The 14,896-nt window shown below is 53.1% G+C and overlaps 1 protein-coding gene across 2 annotated transcripts in view; it reads left to right on the forward strand.

The window, feature by feature from the left end:
* Nucleotides 1-2,127: 2,127 nt before the first annotated feature.
* RASGRF1 (Ras protein specific guanine nucleotide releasing factor 1) overlaps nt 2,128-14,896 on the forward strand; it is a 101,479-nt gene continuing 88,710 nt past the window's right edge. For both annotated transcript variants that reach the window (XM_088829589.1, XM_055417936.2), the window contains exon 1: nt 2,128-2,479. In XM_088829589.1, coding sequence (XP_088685715.1) covers nt 2,204-2,479 — 276 coding nt within the window. In that variant the 5' untranslated portion in view covers nt 2,128-2,203. The remainder of the gene's footprint in view (nt 2,480-14,896) is intronic.

Raw genomic sequence — 14,896 nt, forward strand, 5'->3', positions numbered from 1 at the left:
TCCCTTCCCTGACTGTCTCCACATGTCAAGCAGACCCAGTCTTGGCTCTGGCCCACATGAGACAGGCCCCCTTTTAGGATAAAGGCCAAACCCTCTGCAACACAGCAACCAGTCATTCAACTCTACATAGCCAGTGGGGAGAGACCGCCAAGTTCAAATCCTGCCCCTGCCACTTTCCAGCTGAGTGACTGAACAAGTCACTCAACCACCCCAGGCCTCCATTTCCCGCTTCTGTACCATGGAGCTGATGAGGGGAGAGGGGAGGGGATGGACAGTACTCCTAGAGCTGTGTGGCTTAGTCAATCTGAAGCACTTAGAACAGTGCCCCTTCCCTGAAGTTTCCTTGGCCTCTGTATCAGGCTTCCTAAGAGAAGAGTTTAAAGGAAGAGAGATTGGATTAAGAAAATCACTTCTGGAAACTCTGCTTTCACAAAGAAGGCAGAAGAGAAGTAAAGGTGGTCACAGTGCAGGGACCCTCTTGGAAAAATCGAGACTAAATGAAGAGTTTTAGCCATCACCCTTCTTAGTTTTCATTATTCGTGAAGAAAAATCCTTAGAGTTCCCAAGCCCAAGCGTGGGAACTGAGAGGCAAGAGTAAGGTTAACTCAGTCAGTTTCTCCCTCGGAATGGTCCCCATCTTAAAAAGGCAGGCTTTCGCCATTGTGCCCAGGACCGGGGCTGTTCTAATTTAGGCATGGTCGGGTGTCTCTCCGTGGATTTCCCGGCGCCTTCCCGGAGCTTATTCCCAGGCCCTTCCCTCGCTCCAGACCAGGGTGAGTGGGTGTGGGGTGTGTGTGTGTGTGTGTGTGTGTGTGTGTGTGTGGTATGTGGTTGTGTCTGTGTGTTGCGCGTGCGAGGGAGGGGGGTGGGGTGCCAGCAGATTCTGTACTGAAAAATGGTGCCCTTCCTTCCTTCCTCCCGAAGGCTGCGCTCCCGCCTGTCCCCGCTGCAAACAGGCCAGGCCGGGCTGGGGGGCGCCGCTCCCGGCCAGAGCCAGGCCGCTACCCTCTGCGGCAGACGACGGTGCGCGTTTCCAGCTCCAGCGCCCCGGCTGCCCGGCGGCCGGCGCGCCCTCCCGGTGCAGCAAGCGGGCGCTGTGACGTTCCCGGATAAATGCCGTGTAACTGTGTAGGCGAATGCGAGCTAAAAATAAGAACGGAAAATCTATCATTAAGGTATCATTGCGCCAGCGCAGCTATTTGAAGGCTCCCATGGTCCCTGGCGCCTGCGTTTGAAGCCCGCCTTCAGGCTTTGGAGGGTATTTGCAGAAAACTGCCAGCAGCGGCTCGCTAGCCAGACCTCGGGGCGCAGGGGTGGCGCTGGTAATTATGGCAACACTCAAAGTAAATTAAAATAAATGCTCACTTCCCCCCTCCACATCTCCGCCTGTATTGTCCTCAGGTCGCTGGGGAAGCCACCAGAAGTAGGGTTGGATGCTTGAAATGATGTGACCTGGTCGGTTACGCAAATATTAGAACTGAAAGCTCTTTCAGATCCATTTCGCCATCCACCTTCCTCCATCCACCTCGGGAAAGAAAAATAAAGTACCAGGAGGAAGCCTTTGAAGGAGAAAATGACAAACGGTACTTAACCGCAGGTCTACAGGGCGCTGCGGCGGGGCGCAAAGACGCCAGCTCCCAGGATGGCGAGCCTCTGGTGTTCCTTGGGTTAAATGAAAATTGATCTGATTTGTTAACACCCAAAGAGGAGAAGAGGAGATCAGGGGAAGGAGGACAGGATTTGTGTTTGTGCGTGTGTGTCCGGGGAGAAGGAGGAGGTGGCAAGGTGCAGCCTGCGCGCGTCTCTGCGCCTCGGCGGGCTGCGTGCGTGTGTCCCTGTCCGCGCTGCTGAAACGGGCTCTTCGAGGGATCAGCGTCACATGACTCCGCCTGCCCCTCGCCAGCGCACAGCTCGCCAGTCCCTCCGTTTGCCCGGCGCCGTGGGAGGGTCGGGAGGCATCTCCAGGACCCGGGGGCTCTGCGGAGCTGAGAAGAGGTTCTGGAGAGGAATGGTACATCTGGATTCCAGCAGCCGCGGCTCGGAGCCAGATCCTGGACTGTAGAGATTTGGCGGGTTGGGGGAGGGGAGAGCGCGAAGGAGAGAGCGCCAGAGAGAGGCAGCGCGCAGCGCGCACGGACCGGGGCTGCCGGGTTCCGCGCGGAGAAGATGTAAGCGCGTGGAGTCGAGCTGGCCTCCGAGCACCATGCAGAAGGGGATCCGGCTGAACGATGGCCACGTCGCGTCCCTGGGGCTGCTGGCGCGCAAGGACGGAACGCGCAAAGGCTACCTGAGCAAGCGGAGTTCGGACAACACAAAATGGCAAACCAAGTGGTTCGCGCTGCTGCAGAACCTGCTCTTCTACTTCGAGAGCGACTCGAGCTCGCGGCCCTCGGGGCTCTACCTGCTGGAGGGCTGCGTCTGCGACCGCGCGCCCTCCCCCAAGCCTACGCTCTCGGCCAAGGAGCCGCTGGAGAAACAGGTGAGGCCAGCGCCGGGGCCGCGGCCCTTGGGGCTCCGGGCCTTTCGCCGGCCGAAGGCGCCTGAACTTTAGTCCCTCTATTTTCGGCGCCCTCGGAGAGATGGGAGGGTTGGCCTAAGCGGGCTGTAACCCGCGGTGGCCATAGGGGCCCGGGACTGCAGACAGGGAGCGGGTGTGGGCTGCGGCTGTCCTGCACCCGGCGAGCTCGGCAGGCGGCGGGCACAGAGCGGGCGAGACGCTGAGATGCGGAGGGAGACGCGGTTTGGAGAGATATGGGGTGCCTCGAGACAGAAACAATGAATGTAGAAGCACATCCAGCCAAAAATGGTGCTCCCACCCCGGAAAGCCCCGGACCAGGTAGCTGAATTTCCCCGCGCTTAGGCACGGATAGGGTGAGACCGAGGCGTCCGAGCGCCGCGGCCCCTACCTCACCGCGGCGGGAGCGAAGACGAGCCAAGTTAGGGACTGCGCGCAGGGGTCGGTTCGCTGCCATCGACCAGTGGTGAACTCCCAGCCGTCTCCAAGCCCAAGCAACAAGCCGAAGGGTTCCGGGGCCCTTCTGACGCTCTGGGGCCGGATCTGGGGCCGGGGCCGCTGCGGAGGCCGCGGGACAAGTGGGCGCATCTCTCACCCCCGCCCCCTGCGCCTCCGCCGCCGCCGCCGCAGTCGCGCCTCTAGCGCTGCCCCGGCGTTTCCGGAGTTGCTAGGCTGAAAGCCCAGGCCTGGATGGACGGGGGACCCGGGCGCCGTGGAGGTGAGCCTTTGGCGTGGGGGGATGGAGTAGGACCTGCGGCCGCCAAGTGAGAGCCGCAGAGAGCGATTTTTATGCTTGCTGCGCTCTCCAAAGGCATCCATCCCGATGCCTCTGGGAAGGTAAAGAAAAAGATAGCGGATGCTAAATTATCATCGCTGCGAGGGACCTGCGATCCGACGGGACCTAACCAGCTGGTTACTGTCTGGATGAAGAGCGGAGGCCAAAAGAGAGAAATTTGCTTGCCCAGTGTCATCTTAGGAGTTAAGGCCAACTTAAGGTTCTGAGAAGAGAACTGAGGACTCCAAAGCCATTACTGCAGGCAGACTGGCAGTGATTGAATTGAATTAAATGAAAGCATCCTTGAAGTTGGTGGTCCGAGACAGAGCTCTGATGGTTCGAGACAGAGCTCTGAGCTCAGACCCTTCTGTATGCCTCTTCCTGCCCTGCCCACAGCCCATAGGTGTTGGGAGATGAATTGGGAGGCTGGGAAAGGTGGACAGGAGTATTTGAGGATGGATCTCTGAGAATGATGTGCCACCTGGCAGGTAGGGGCCCTCAGATGGCAAAGTGATGCAAAGAATGGGCAGCTCCTTAAGCTCAAGGCAAAAATGAGGCCTGGAAGACTCCCCTGGGAGAGGCAAACCCAGCCTGGACCAGAGATGCTCTCTCAGCCCTTGACAACCTGCTCTTTGCCAGCCTTCCAGAAGAGTACCAACACTTGCCGACCAAAGTCCACCCATGGCCTGGAGCCCCAACTGGCGCCCATCCTCAACCTCTTATACCAGAGCACAGAGCTGAGCTCCCAGGCAGGCAGGGAGAAAGGGCTGGAGGAAACTGAGCTGCTATTGGGCTCACAGTGTCTGCTCTCAGCTCCTTGGACCAGAAACAGGCCTGAGATGATTCGCAGCTCTGCAGCTTCCTGTCTGTGTGATCTCAGTTAACACACTAAACTTTTCTGAGCCTCTCTTTTGTAATCTACAAAGTGGAGGTAATAACACCTGTCTTTCTGGGGTTTTGAGAACACGTATAATGTGTATGCAAGGATGCTCACAGTCCATTTTAGTCTGATGTTTTAGTTTGAATCTGAATGATACCCACCTGGCCAGGGAGTAGAGGCCTAACATAAAATGTTGAAGCTGAAAGGAACCTCGGAGGGATCGTATGACCCACTCCTCCCATTTTACAGACAGGGAAACCTGGAGAGCAGACTGGGAAGAGAATTATCTACCTGATTCAGATTCAGTGGCAGAATTAAGACCTAGAATTCATCCCGTGTCTAAGAATTCCTAAAAATGCCCTCTTACATTGATTCTAAATCATTCACCTTTGGGCTCAGGTGTTGAATCGTGCTAGCAGTGGATTATGGGAGGGATAGGAGTGCAAAGCCAATTGGTGGTGTCCTCACGTGGTCCAAGCCATTTTCCCAGAAGAGCAATGGTCAAGAGATCCTCCAGTATGGTCATGAGAATAGCCTTCCTGGCACAGGAGAACAGAAGAGAGTTGAGAATAGTAGGTGGCCATCTGGTACTGTCCAGCTCAGGTGCAGATTTCTGTTAAAGACGTGTGCTTCGTCTTATACACTTCTGTAGGTGGTCCATTTGACTCCAGGCCAAGTTTGGCTGCTCCTTTGCACTGCATGTGTCTACAAAAATGTATAGCTTTTTGTTTTCTAAATATTTGAGTAAAATTGATGGTGCCAGCAGCAAATCAGTGTTTCTCCTTGAATTGTAGTCCCTGTGGCACCCACAGTGCACCAGCATGAAAGGCCCAGCTCCAAGCCATTCTGTGACTAGATTTGCCTTGCAAACCACAGGAAACCTTGATTCAAAACCAGCTGGGCATGTGGCAGAGAACCCACATGTGAGGGACCACAAAAAGGCTATCAGTTTGACTGGACTGGCCAGTATCTAGTGAAGACTCGATTTTAGTGGAATGTCATTTTTATCCAGGTCTGAGAAGGCAATGGTACCCCACTCCAGTACTCTGGCCTGGAAAATCCCATGGACAGAGGGGCCTGGTAGGCTACAGTCATGGCATCTTGAAAAGCTGAAAACGACTGAGCAACTTCACTTTCACTTTTCACTTTCATGCATTGGAGCAGGAATTGGCAGCCCATTCCAGTATTCTTGCCTGGAGAATCCCAGGGATGGGGGAGTCTGGTGGGCTGCCGTCTATGGGGTCCGACAGAGTCAGATGATTTAGCAGCAGCAGCAGCAGCAAGCAGGCAGCACATCCACCTGGGAGGATCAGTGTTAGTTTCTCTAGAAATAAAAACCAAGTCTTGGCTGGAAACTACCCCAGTGGCAGGGATGCGTGAGGAATGAAGCACACAGTGGGTGCTCAGGAGGTACTTAGGAAGCTGAACTTACTGGTATATCCTTGTTAATTCCACACTCCATGTCCTCAACACTGACTGTATAGCAGTCCAGGCCCTGAGCTGTGGCGTAGGCCCAGGAAGCTTGGATGTCATAGTCCCCAGCCCCCCAGGAAGATGAACACAGATAAAGATGAGTTAGTGCTCTATAGGCTGTGAAGATGCTCCCATAGGATATGCAGGGGCTCTGGGAGTCCAGGCCACCCTCACATGATGCACTGTCCTCTGGCTGCTTCTGCACTGGTCTGACTGCCTCTGGTGAAGCCCTAACGTCTTGGAGCCCTGACTTGGGATCCCAAAGCCTCGTAAAGTCGTAGGGGCTCAGGCATGCTCCCCTGCCGACCGGCAGTTGCAAGCACTCCCTACACACTGGCCTGAGCCCTGCTTGCTCAGTCCCGACTCCCTTGCCTCTGACCCTATAGCACACACACTGAAGACCAAGAGGCTCTGAACGTAAAATTTGGGTTCAAAATTGACCCTGAGTGTTCTTTTTTTAAGATTTTTTTTAATGTGGACCATTTTAAAAGTCTTCATTGAATTTGTTCCAATACTGCTTCTGTTTTATGTTTTGGTCTTATGGCCACAAGGCATATGGGAATCTTAGTTCCCTGACCAGGGATCGAACCCATACTCTTTGCATTGGAAGGTGAAGTCTTTACCACTGGACCACCGGGGAAGTCCCAACCCTGGGTGTTGTTGCTCTGCTTCGGCAGGGAGTCACCCCACACTGGGTTTTTATACTGTCATTCCCAGCTCTCTGAAACAGAGCTTCCAGCCCCAACTTCTCAGGCATGGACTTGACCAAACCAACCTGAGGACTCCCTTACCACCCAACCAGGGAGGGTCAAAATGTAGACCCCAGGCTCTTCCTGATCCCTTCATTCAGAACCTCAGCACTGATATGGGCAGAGGGTCCAGAAGCTGGGGGCCCATAGTACCTGTTGTCCACCCGTGGGCGCCTTTCCCTGGAGACCAGATGAAGGCCCTCTCCTGGTCCTCATTTCTGGGTGGCCTGGTGTCTCCATGTTAAAGACAGCCGTAAGTCCATGAGCATTCCCGCTTTGCAGATGAGGAAACAATCTCATCCGCACCACCGAGCGAAGTAGTGGCTAAAATGCTCTCTGACTTTCTCTGCAGCGGCGCTGTCTTCACCACAAAGCCTGCCCTCCAATTGCTGTAGCTCATCCTGCCTCTTGGCCAATCAGAAAAGCACAAACCTGGATGCAGGGAAATAAGCTTACTCTAAAGGCAACACCCCTCAGGCACAGGGACATTACCTACACACACACACACACACACACACATGTGGGGCCAGCAGCTCAGCCTGCCATACTTGCACCTCTGGAAGGACCAGCAGGGCTGTCCCCTTCTCCGGTTCCAGACCAGGGCTGGGCCGGGAGATGTGGGACCCCAGGGTTCACTGTGGAGGGGACTCATGTCCCCACCCTAGCCCCCAAATATTTCTAGCACTGACACGAGGTTGAAGAGCCTCAACAATTACACCTTTTGTGTGTGTGTGTGCATATTCGGTTGTGTCCAACTCTTTGCAACCCCATGGATTACAGCCCACCAGGCTTCTCTGTCTATGAGATTTACCAGGCAAGAATCTGGAGTGGGTTGCCATTTCCTCCTCCAGCAATCTTCCTGACCCAGGGATCGAAGCTGAGTCTCCTGCACCTCCAACACTGGCAGGCGGGTTCTTTACTAGCTTAGCCAGTGGGGATGCCCTAGTGACACTGTAATTGGGACATTTATTTGTGCAGTACACAATTTGGTTCTTGGTGTCAGGCTGATACCCAGTCCTGTGGATACAGAGAAAAATGAAATTGATTCCCTGTCTTTAAAGAGCTCACCATGGAGCAGAGCGCACCGTAAACACCAAGGGCCAGAATTCTCCGTATTCAGGAGTCCAGACTCTCTTCCTACCCTGCCTTGGGTCAGGAGCTCACAGTGTCAGGCTTGATATGTTGGACTCACATGGTCCCTCCTTGCCCCACACCAGTCCCTGGCCACATGGCAATCCTTGGGACTGAGCTTCTAGAGGGTAAACCGGACCATGTTCTAGGTCCCTGAGCATGTCACTGTCTTCCATTGCCTTTGGGAAAAACTGCAGGTTCTCCAGCATCACCCGGAGCATGCAGCAGGCTGCAGGCTCCAGCCTCCGCCTGCCCTGCCAACCCTGCCCCACCCTCCCCTGCCCCTCCTTCCTCACCTGACCCCACCTCCTCTTCCCCACCTCAAGGCCTCTGCAGAAGCCACTCCCTGTGCCTGGAATGATCCCCCCATCCCCAGGTTTAGTGACCAACTTCTCCTCCTTCAAAGACCTCCTTTTAGGTCTTAGCCTAAAAGTCATCTCCTGAGGCCCCCCCACTCCCACTCTGTGGGAGCTAGAGGAGCCCCAGGTCCCCCATTGCAGGCTTGCACAGCCCTCTCTCCTCCATCCACATGGCCTATCAGGCTAGGCTTATTTGATGTATTTAGCAGGTGATTTGTGAAGGGTCTTCCTTCTCCCTATAGAACGTAAAGGCTGGAGAGCACATCTTACATCCAGTCCCTTCCCCTCATTGTCCTGACAGCCCCATAAGGTTATCCCTGATAACCATTTTTGAGGTGACAAAACTGAGGCTCGGAGATGGTCAGTAACTTGTCCAAGATTACAGAGTGCATGCATACTTGGCAAAGCTAGCCTGTGAACCCAAGTCCATGCATGTGTGCAGTGTGTCCAATTCTTTGTGACCCCATGCACTGTAGCCCACCATGTTCCTCTGCCCATTGGATTTCTCAGGCAAGAATACTGGAGCGGGTTGCCATGCCCTCCTCCAAGGGATCTTGCCAATCAGGAATTGAACCCAAGTCTCCTGCATTGCAGGTGGATTCTTTACAGCTGAGCCACCGGGGAAGCCCAAACGCAGGTCCATGTGACTCTAAAACCTGCGCTTTCCAACCACAAGCACAGCACAGAGACTGGGGCTAAGGGACTGCTTGGGTTCATCCTCTGCCAAGAGAAATGAAGAATGAGAGAGAGAGAATTAACAGCAAGCGAAAGGATGGTGCTGTCTCTCTGGTGACATCTGGGAACCAGCTTTTGTTTCTGCTTAGGTGGGAGACATGCACCTCGAGTCCTGGGAGTTGGGGATAAGCCCCCCATGGCAGGCATCCATACCCCCACGGGCTCTCTGGCATCTCTGGGAGCCTGGAGCCAGTGCCTGCATGCACAGAGCCAAGAACAGGACTCAGCCCCCTGGTGTTTATGCAGGAGAGTCGGTGACGCGTGCACTTGAGGGAGGCCCAGAACACTGCCAACGCCTAGACGACGCCTCCGGGAGGGCACCTGTCGTGCTGGGAGCAGCTGGGAGCCTCGGACACCCCCGCTGCCCATCCCCTCCCCAGCTCAGAGAGGAAGGCGCAGCCCCCAAGCACATGGCTTCAACTCCCGGCTCATTCACTGAGGGGTTTGTCCACCCCCAGCAGTGACGTGGAATTGGTTAAAAGCCACATAGGCTGACTTTGGATTCTGGCTCTGCCAGCTCCCAGCTTGGGAAGGTCTGCAAGCTCTCTGAGCCTCAGTGTCCCCATCCGTGAGATGGAGTCTGTAACTCAGCCCGCCCCGCCACTTGTTCTGAGTGTCATAGTGGGTGCTGTTTGTAAAGCCCTTGCATAGTACAGTTGCTGTTGTTGTTTAGTTGCTCAATCATGTCTGACTCTTTGCGGCCCCATGGACTATAGCCCACCAGGCTCCTCTGTGTATGGGATTTTTCAGACAAGGATGCTGGAACGGGTTGCCATTTCCTTCTGCAGGGGATCTTCCTTATCCAGGGATTGAACCCCGGTCTCCTGCATTGCAGATGGATTCCTTATCACTGAGTCACCAAGAAGCCCCCCTCCATAGCACAGTAGGTCCAATCAATACATTATAACTATTGTGGCTTCCCTGGTGGCTCAGACCGTAAAGAATCCGCCTACAACACAGGAGACCCAGGTTCGATCCCTAGGTTGGGAAGATCCCCATGCAGAAGGCAATGGAAACCCACTCCAGTATTCCTGCCTGGAGAATCCCATGGACAGAGGAGCCTGGCGGGCTACAGTCCATGGGTCACAAAGAGTCAGTCACGACTGAGCTACTAATACTTCTGCTTTCATTGTGGCTTCACCTTTCATGGTTATGACAAGGCTCTTCCTCCACAAAACAAGGACCCAGACCCCTGCATCTCTGGAAGGTTTGAAGTGAGCCAACACAGACCCCTGACCCTGGATATAAAGACAGGATGGTAAATCTTAACTCAAAAAATCAATGGGTTTCTGAGAAGGTCTGAGTGAGCTTGCCCCTGAAAGACGGAAAGTGGCTGCAGGAGCTTCCTTCATCCATGGTGGCCACGCCATCACCCAGCCCTGTGTATTTCACCTCTTAAATCTCTCCCAGACCATCCTCTCTGGTCCCTCTCTTCCTCCAAAGCTCTAGTCCAGGCCACCATCATCCTGTTTGGACTTAGGTGCGGGCCTCCTAATGAGTGTACTAGTCAGCATGGGTGACATCATGCTGCAGTAACAAACAAGCCCCCAGTTTCCAGGAACACAACAGAGGCTTATTTCCTGCTCAGGCTTTAGGTCCCATATGGTTGGCAGGAGGGCACTGCTCACTGTGACCGCTCAGGGACATAGCCTGACATAGATTCATCCTGACACCTGCCTCCACGGTCACCTCCACCAAGGGAGGGTATGTGGCCAATCTCTCCCTGGCTCTTAAAGCTTCCCCCCACACCCAGAAGTGGACTGCTCTGGCCACAGTTCAGAGTGACAAGGCAGGTCACGTGGCTTCAGTTCAGAGGTGGTAGGAACGTGCAGACCTACCATGAAAGCAGGGCTCTAGAGGTATTGGGAGAACCGTCTCCGTACACTCACTGCATCCCGCCACTTATGTGCCTCTCTGCAGCCAGAGCACTTTCCAAAACGCAGATCTAGTCATCACACACACACACACACACGAGTAGCTGAGAGAAAAGCAGAAGTGCCATCGTGATGGGTGTAATGACAGGAAGCAGAGATTGTGCCCAGCAATGTGTGCTCACACCTACAGGAGCATCTCTTCCCAGCCTGGGGGCCGCAGGGAGACTCCACCCAGAAAGGGGCAAGTAGGACGGTGAATGCAGCTTCCAGGGGAGGCAGAGCTGGCCCCTAAAGCCCACATGCAGGTTACAGAGCACAGTGAGGAGCTGGCACAGGCCTCAATGCTACAACAGTCTGCTGTCAGCTCCAGACTGGAGAGATGGAGGCAGGGGGAGGAGAGACAGGAGGAAGACCCATCGGGAGGCAGGAGGTCAGGCTGGAGAAGGCTGTCGAAGGGAGCGGTCACAAAGGCCTGGATTTGGGGAGTGTGAGAGCACTGAAGATTCCACCCTCTCTATTATGCGTCACCCTGCACTGAGGCCCTGAAACCATCCCTGGCTCCCACATGCCCTGGACTGCACAACCTCTGGATCTTCCTACCTCCCGGGCTCAGTAGGTGGTCTCCATACCTTCTCCTCCAGCCACCACTCAGATAGAGCACCTTTGAGCTGACGGCTTACAAAGTCCTTTCCATGCCTAGCATTTCATACAACACCAAGGTAACCCTGCTGTTCCTGCAGTTGTATGTGGGGAAGAGCTCATCCTTGCTTAGATGAAGTTCACATAGATGGAGCTCATCTCTCCACAAACACCTGAGTGTCTGTGTCATGCAAGACCCCGAGCCCTCGCTGCTAATAAATGTCAGGCCTCCCGGTTCTGAGTTGTTAAGATCAGAGGACATCCAGGCCTCTGTTTTTAAATTCAGCAATTTATACTTAAAGACCATGTCTTACTAAACGAGCAAGGCTAATGCAGTCTCTTTCCCCTGAAAAAGAGAGAGAGAGAGAGAGAGAGAATTATTTTGAAGAAGATAATTCCCAGTTGAATTTTGATTTATTTTTCAAATTGAAAAATCTAACTGAGACCTTAAAATGAAATTAATTTTAGAAGTGTGAATGAATGAATTTTTAACTGCTGTAGCTGGCATTCCAAAAACGTGTCTGGAAATTCAGACAGACTTGATTGACTTTTCCTCTGTCAGACTATATGAGTGAAATATAACCAGCTTTGCGGAATTGCCTCTTAGACTCTTAGCCAAAGTCAGGGAGTTAGTGAAATAGCTTGGAAGCACTAGTCAGTCATGCAGCATTCTCTGTGTGCCCGTTAACCTTACCCCTAGCCTGCTGCTGCCCATCTACCCTTTCTCCCACAGTGGGTCTTCCCTGCCCTCCAGCTACACTGGTTGTCGCCTGGACTCCCCTCACCTCTCTATCAGATCCACAGGCTTTGGGGAGCTTGAGGGAAGGACTGGTGTTCTGGATGGAGAGCCCATACAGTGTGGGCACAGGTGAGGAAAGGCAGGAGTGTGATTACATCTGAGAGCTTCCTGGTAGCCTGGGCACAAAGGGAAACCAGCCGATTATGGAACACCCGTTGCCTCCCAGAAAGTCACGGTGCAATTCATCTAGTAGGAGCACTTGTATACCCCCAGGGGCTTACATATGGGAGACTACTGGGGAGTGATGAGGACCTCAGGGGCAGAATCACTGCAGAAACAGAGGTTTACCCCCCATCAGTGGCTCCCACTGGCTCTCAGGGCAGGCTGAGCATGCTCACTGAAGATCACACTCCATGAGGCTACAATGCTGAGGTCCACAAGATAGGGTCCTGGTGACTAGACAATGCAGGGGGCAGCTTGGAGAACCTGGGAGGTGGATGGTCAGTTAGGCACTCTCAAACAGCCACTGACTTTTATTTTAAAATTTTAGAATTGGTAAAATATTCCCGTGGTTTGACATTCAGAAGTTACAAAGACATAAACAGTGACAATGCTGCTTCCCATCCTAACCCTGGCAATCCAGTTCTCCTCCACAGAGGATTTTAATGTTACCAGTTGCTTATGCCTTCTTCCAGAGAGATTATACATGCAAATATATGCAAAGGTATATAGATGTATGGCCATATATATGCATGTCTGTATAATTATACAAATGGCAACACACTACAAGCACTATTCTACACATTTTTCTCACTATATTGTAGAGATAGTTCTCTATATTGATCGTCTTCATCCTTTTTTACAGCTGCATAGAAGGAATTTTTGCTTTGCTGAAAGAAGGAAAAAACTCCAGTCTGAATAGGTCTGTCTTTCACCTTCTGTCAAAAACCCAGTTAGAAATGACCTATGCACAAAGGTGTTTACTAATTTCAGGTCTATTTGTAAGAAAAAAGACTATACATTACCCAAATGTCCCTCAAGAGGAGATTAGCTAAATAAACTGTAGCACATCCACACAGTGGAATACTGAAGTGAAGTCGCTCAGTCGTGTCTGACTCTTTGCGATCCCATGGACTGTAGTCTACCAGGCTTCTCTGTCCATGGGATTTTCCAGGCAAGAGTGCTGGAGTGTGTTGCCATTTCCTTCTCCAGGGGATCTTCCTGACCCAGAGATCGAACCCAGGTCTCCTGCATTGCAGGCAGACGCTTTACCCTCTGAGCCACCAGGGAAGCCCAGTGGAATACTATGCAGCTATAAAAAAGGTGAAGACAGTAAATATACTTATAGAGAACTATCTCCACAATATAGTCAGAAAAACACATGTAGAATAGTGTTTGCAGTATGTTACCCTTTGTATAATTATACAGACATGCATATATATGGCCATGTATCTATATAGTCTTTCTGGTATGGTAACCAGGCCCTAGGAGGACCAGGACTTGAGAACTCAGAGGCAGAGGTCAGTGAAATGAGGCCACTCAGAGCAGGGTAGTTGGGAGGGCAGGTAGGGAGAAGGTCATGAAGTGGCTTCCAGACTCCAAGTGGAGTCATGTCAAGTGAGGTGGAGGGTGTGAATAGGCAGGGTCCTTTCTGGGTTGGTGTGAGAGTGCCAGTGGGGCTGGTCGAGGCCAGTGCTTCTGTTGAGTAGGACCATTTGGAACACACTGTACCCAGGGACACCCATCTGTATGCCCCAGACACAAGGGTGGTACAGCCAGGGCAGGGAGGAAGCAGCTTGAAAAGCCATTCACTGTGCTACAGACACGGTGAGACAGGGCAATGTGCAAGCCCTGAGGGGGCCTGGCCTGAGTCAGCAGGACCTCTTCTGCGAAAGCCAGAGAGCAGACAGACTTCCCCTGGGATCTCAACAGTGAGAGGTGGAAAGGGACCTCAGGTGATGAGGAGCCTGAGTGGGTGGCCCCTTACTGAGGGAGAGGTGGACTTCAGGCAGAGCACTGAGCGCGCGCACACGCACACACACACACACACACACACACACACATGCTGATGAGGCCTCTTCAGGTCCACTCTAGCATAGTCCTGTTTGCACTGGGACCTCCGCAGCATCAGGCAGAGAGGGCTGACTGAGACACAGGGCCAACTGGGACCATGGTCCCAAAGATGGACCAGGAGGGAGGAGCCAGGGCACATGGGGGAGAAGCTGACCGTGCCTAACCAGACCACTGGAGTGGACCTACCAAATGGAAGGGTGGGGCTGACCAAGAGTGATGGCCTCCATCCTGCCGCCAGCCCCAGCCCACCTCCTTCTTGGAGGAGACAGCGAGCAGAGGCCCAGACAGGACAATGGGTCTGGTTTCTGGTCAAGGAACATGAATCAGAGGGGATAAGACCAGGGGCAGGGAGACCAGAGGGAATGGTTTACCCAGTTGGGAGATGAGGAACGTTAGAAGCAGGCACAGCGGTGAGGATAGGAGAATGCACAGTGCCAGAGATACCCAAAGCAGAGAACTTGGTGACCCATTGAATAACAGAAATGAGGAAGAAGCAGAAAGTGAAGGTGTTGGAAACAACGCCCCAAATGGCTGATTGAGAGCAATCCTTTTGATCTTAGCACAGCTCTGACACTTCAGTTTCTAAGCCCCTCCATGCCTCTTGTGTGGGTACACTTGCATATGCATTGTTTATTTGAAGAGGGTTAGTTTACAACAACAGCAGTGTATTCCCTCATAGCTCCAGGGGCTAGAGGTCTGAGACCAAGATGCCTGCGGGACCATGTCCCTCTGCAGTCTCTGGGGAAGAGTCTTTCCTTTCTTCTGCTGGCTCCTGATGGCTGCCAGCAATCCTTGGTGGTCCTTGATGTGTAGATTCATCTCTCCAGTGTCTGCCTCCCTCTTCACACGACTTCCTTCCCTGTGTGTCTGTCCAGATTTCTCTCTTTTTATTAAAGTCTCTTCTTGTTATCCAGTATGACTTCATCTTCCCTTGCTTACATCTGTAAAGATCCT

The sequence above is a fragment of the Moschus berezovskii genome, chromosome 21 (assembly GCF_049115385.1).
Source record: "Moschus berezovskii isolate FMDL1 chromosome 21, NW_MosBer_1.0, whole genome shotgun sequence".
NCBI lineage: Eukaryota > Metazoa > Chordata > Mammalia > Artiodactyla > Moschidae > Moschus > Moschus berezovskii.